Source organism: Cucurbita maxima, unplaced genomic scaffold, assembly GCF_002738345.1.
Source record: "Cucurbita maxima cultivar Rimu unplaced genomic scaffold, Cmax_1.0 Cma_Scf00008, whole genome shotgun sequence".
Lineage (NCBI taxonomy): Eukaryota > Viridiplantae > Streptophyta > Magnoliopsida > Cucurbitales > Cucurbitaceae > Cucurbita > Cucurbita maxima.
The window spans coordinates 3,343,191-3,347,128 of NW_019272024.1; the positions used below are offsets into that span (position 1 = coordinate 3,343,191).

General features: G+C 35.9%; 1 protein-coding gene across 3 annotated transcripts; it reads left to right on the top strand.

The window, feature by feature from the left end:
• Window positions 1-63: 63 nt before the first annotated feature.
• Window positions 64-3,538, top strand: LOC111483130 (protein FMP32, mitochondrial-like). 3 transcript variants are annotated; one of them, XM_023129269.1, is made up of 8 exons: window positions 64-437; window positions 901-1,131; window positions 1,301-1,432; window positions 1,617-1,676; window positions 2,439-2,515; window positions 2,632-2,688; window positions 2,775-2,841; window positions 3,135-3,538. In XM_023129269.1, the coding sequence occupies exons 2-8, from the start codon at window positions 907-909 to the stop codon at window positions 3,252-3,254; spliced, it is 738 nt and encodes a 245-aa protein (XP_022985037.1). In that variant the 5' UTR covers window positions 64-437; window positions 901-906; the 3' UTR covers window positions 3,255-3,538. The 3 variants fall into 3 exon arrangements, 2 of the variants coding, with proteins under 2 accessions (XP_022985037.1, XP_022985036.1); XR_002718315.1 differs by lacking the exon at window positions 3,135-3,538 and adding an exon at window positions 2,027-2,183 and having other exon boundaries at window positions 70-437; window positions 851-1,131; window positions 2,381-2,515; window positions 2,613-2,688; window positions 2,775-2,818; XM_023129268.1 differs by having other exon boundaries at window positions 82-437; window positions 851-1,131.
• The last annotated feature ends 400 nt before the right edge of the window (window positions 3,539-3,938 follow it).

A 3,938-nucleotide genomic window follows, 5' to 3' on the forward strand; every position in this document is an offset into this window, starting at 1 on the left:
TTTTTTTTTTTTTTTTTTTTTTTATTTATTTTAGCATATTAACATTTGATTAACTAAGAAGAAATTATTTTGCAATACCTAAGAAATTTAAATTTTCCATGTGAAAGGTGATTGGAAGCTTTGCGTCTTTGAACCGTCGGTTTTTTGTTCATCACAGGAAAAAAAAAAAAAAAAGCTTAAGAATTTGAGGCGTCTTCTTCGTTCCAATTCCTCTGAAATTGATCGACCCTCGAAGTTCTTTGTTTGCTCGCGAAGCTACCGCGGGATTTCCACGCCGTTGCTCCCTTTTGACTATTTGTTGCCTGTGATAATCTTCATCTTCATCTTTATTGGCTCTCTTCCATACAAAAAGGGGGTTTTCGCTCTATATTCTTTTTGTTAATCCGTTTGGAACTTTGAAGATCTTGTTTCTTGCTTCGATCCTGTACCGTAAAGAGGTCAGTTTAATGGCTAAATTCTTTCTTTCCTTCCTTTTCTCTTTGTTCTTTGTGGATAAGGAAAGAAATGGTCCAGCGAAATGGTAGTTATCTAGTTCTTTTGCTTGTGTTTTTTTGGGTTGTAGGTTTCGGAGTGAAATTGATTAACATAGAAAGGGTTGATGATTGAGCGATTGCATTATTAGGTTTTTTTTTTTTTTTTTTTTTTTTTTTTTTTTTTTTTTTTTTTTTTTTTTTTTTTTTTTTTTTTTTTTTNTTTTTTTTTTTTTTTTTTTTTTTTTTTTTTTTTTTTTTTTTTTTTTTTTTTTGTAGTTTTGTTGGTTTCTTGAATTGGTGGGACTCTGTGGCAGGATTGTAATGAATGTTTCCCTGTTTTTTCAACTAAAATTTCTGAACTACGATGGAATTTCTAGGGTTTCGTGAATCGAGGTTTGTGAAAAAAACGTTCGCAATGTTGCTGCAGAGTCGAATGGCCGCTGGTGCGGCTTGTAAACGGGTGGGGCAATCGTTAGCCAATTCAGGTTTTCAAAGGTTTGGAGTCCCGAAGGCGTCTTCGTTTGAAAGCGCAATTTCCGACCATTCTGCAAATAGTTCATCGGCGGCATCCATCTCCTTGATTTCTCGGTATAGGCAGATCTCTCAGCTTGCGAAATCTAACGGGAAGCGATTGTTTCTAGTCGACACTTTAGCCCTAGTAATTTCGCTCTCTTTATTCTTTGCCTTTTCTCGGTTTTGTAACATTGTTCTTCGATTTTTATCAATCGCTTGCATTATAATCCACCATGGGGGTGGAATGAGGAAGTTAAGAATTTATGCACTCTCATGAGGGCTGCTTGAAAGTGATATGATTCCTTTTCTTTCAGGTTAGGAAATTGGAGGGTCAAGGGGTGCCCTCAAATCAAGCTGAGGCAATAACAGCTGCCATTACTGAAGTGTTGAATGATAGCTTGGAAAATATATCTCATTCATTTGTTTCAAAGGGAGAGATGCAGAAAGTGAGTTTTTAAGTACTTTACTTTTACATGTTTTCTATTCAGCTAATGTCGGTGTAGTTCAATGATGACGAAAAGCTAAAGTTTTTGGTGGTACGAGCGTGTATAACATCTATCATTTTACCTTCTTTTGTATTGTTTGCGTCCTACTGTCCTTTAAATGGATATCTTTACTATATGTTTGTAGGTTGAAATGATCCAGGATTCAAATTTGTCAAAATTCAAATCTGAAGTTCAAAGTTCACAGGTACCAAATTTGTAGACTTGCCCTATCCTAGTTTACTTTCTTGGTCTGGTTAGATGATGGTATCTATGTATAATACTCCCTAATTTGTTTGGTTTAGCAACAAACTAAAGAGGGAAACCTTAAATAAAAATGAGTATTTAGTTTCCATTGGAGTCCTGTATCATAATATACTCAAGAATGTTGTTGCACTTCTTGAGCAGAAAAGAAATATTCCAGACCGATGTGATGATCTACACTCCGAATTCCTGCTTTTTTGCAATACGTGAAATAATTAAGTTCGATTAACACTTGAACTACCATGAGTTGGTTAAGTAGTCAAAGCGACAACCATAAACTTGTATGTTTTTTAGGTTATGGGATCAATTCTTAGTGTCACTCATTTCAAGATGCCAAATGACTTACTAATATCATGGGTCGTGACCAAATGTTGCGTATTTTGGATAATGTGGGTGGGGTGGGTGGGAGGACGAAGGTGTCTTCGGGCATGGGAGTTTTATACAGCATCTGGCTGAATTCTTGATTACTGAACTTGCTAGTGAAAATATAGCACTTACGGGTCTGCAAACTATGATGGTGTTTGCACTGCTGGGAAATTTCATATTTTTGTACACTATGGACGTGAAGCTCCCATATGCTATTGGAAGGAGTTTTCTGAAAAGTTTCTGATCCATTTCCTGCTAATTTACTTCGCAAGATGTTCCTTTACAATGTTGGATTGTTTGTTTATGTCTCTGACCATTGGATTGAACACATGGTATGTAGGGGCACCATTTTTCTTTATTGGGACACGAGACAGAAAAACTTCGAAATGATATCGAGAAGATGCGTAGTGAGTTGAGGTTTGTGTTACCGTACATCAGTTTTTATGAAATGTATACTAGCTTCATATTTCAACATTAACTTGTTCTCTCTTGAATTAATCTTATTTGTGCAAAGACCTTTAACTATGGTGCAGGTATGAAATCGACAAAGTCACAGCTGGACAGCGATTGGATTTGAATCTTGAAAGAGGGTAAGTATACTTTTTCACGTAAAAAAAAGAGTACATTTTGGTTTGATTTGAGCTTTGCTTACAAATTCCATTGTTCACAAGTGCAGGAGGATACGGGATGAGCTAGCTAATCAGAATGCTGAAACAACTAACCTGACGAATAAACTCGATCGGGTAAGACCAACCTCCTGAAGAGAATGTTGGACAATTTTAGATAAAGTTTCTTAGTTTAGATAAGCAAATTAACATACAAATTATAGACTTAAAGAGACTTTAAAACTCATTGAAACTGTGTTCTACTTGTTCTAGATAGAAAAACAATAGTCTTGGGCTGTGTTAGAAGAACAATTCTTTGAGTTTTTTCTGCTGTGTGAGTTGGGGTAGGCTGCAAAAAACCCGAGTGCAGCACGGGATTCTCCCAAATATCGCTCTTCCGAGTTTTAACTCGTCTTCCTAAAACTTTTCAGGAAATTCATGGTCTGAGGGCACAGCTGGAAGCTGCCAAATACGATGTAATAAAATACTGCATTGGAACCCTTGTTTCCATCTCTGCTGTTGGTCTAGCTGTGTTGCGCATCTTAATGTAAACAGTTCAAAATCATGAACTGGTTTAGGGGATTGATCAAGAATTTGACAAGATTATTGTTTACTTTCAGTTTTTTTTTGTTCTTTAACCTTCTTTTAGAGAGGATTCTGGGAAGTTGAGCTATTTTCTCCGAGAGAGTTTCCATGTTTTATTTGTGTCGTCATGGAAATGGACCTCGTTGTAGCCATTTGAATTGTTCTCATTTGAGAATATGATTATAGATAGTGATAATAAACATTGTTGTAATTTTATGTGATCAGGGGATGTTCAACTCATTAGTATCCATGTTCTTGTGCCTTTTCTCTAATTTGTCTACCATTTTGTAGTTCAGCAAAATTTAAATCAACTTCGTAAATTCTTTCAAACTAACTCTTAAAAGTTGAACACGTGCTTACTTTCCAAAACAAACTTCAACTCAACTCACGTCTCATAAACTGTTTCAAATACACTCAACTTATTCAAACAATGAAGTCGAAAGACTAGTCTAAGCCTATCTCAGACTTGGATCTAAGTTTGGTACAAACTCAAACTTTAATCGGTTCAACTCGACCTTAAACCCTAAATCATGGCCACATTTGAATCAGCTCACCGAATTAGATTCTTTGGGAGTTAGGCATGGGTAGAGCTTCCACCTTCTAAGTGCGTCTTGGTGGGAATGAAAATCTTTTATCTTAATTAGTTGAAT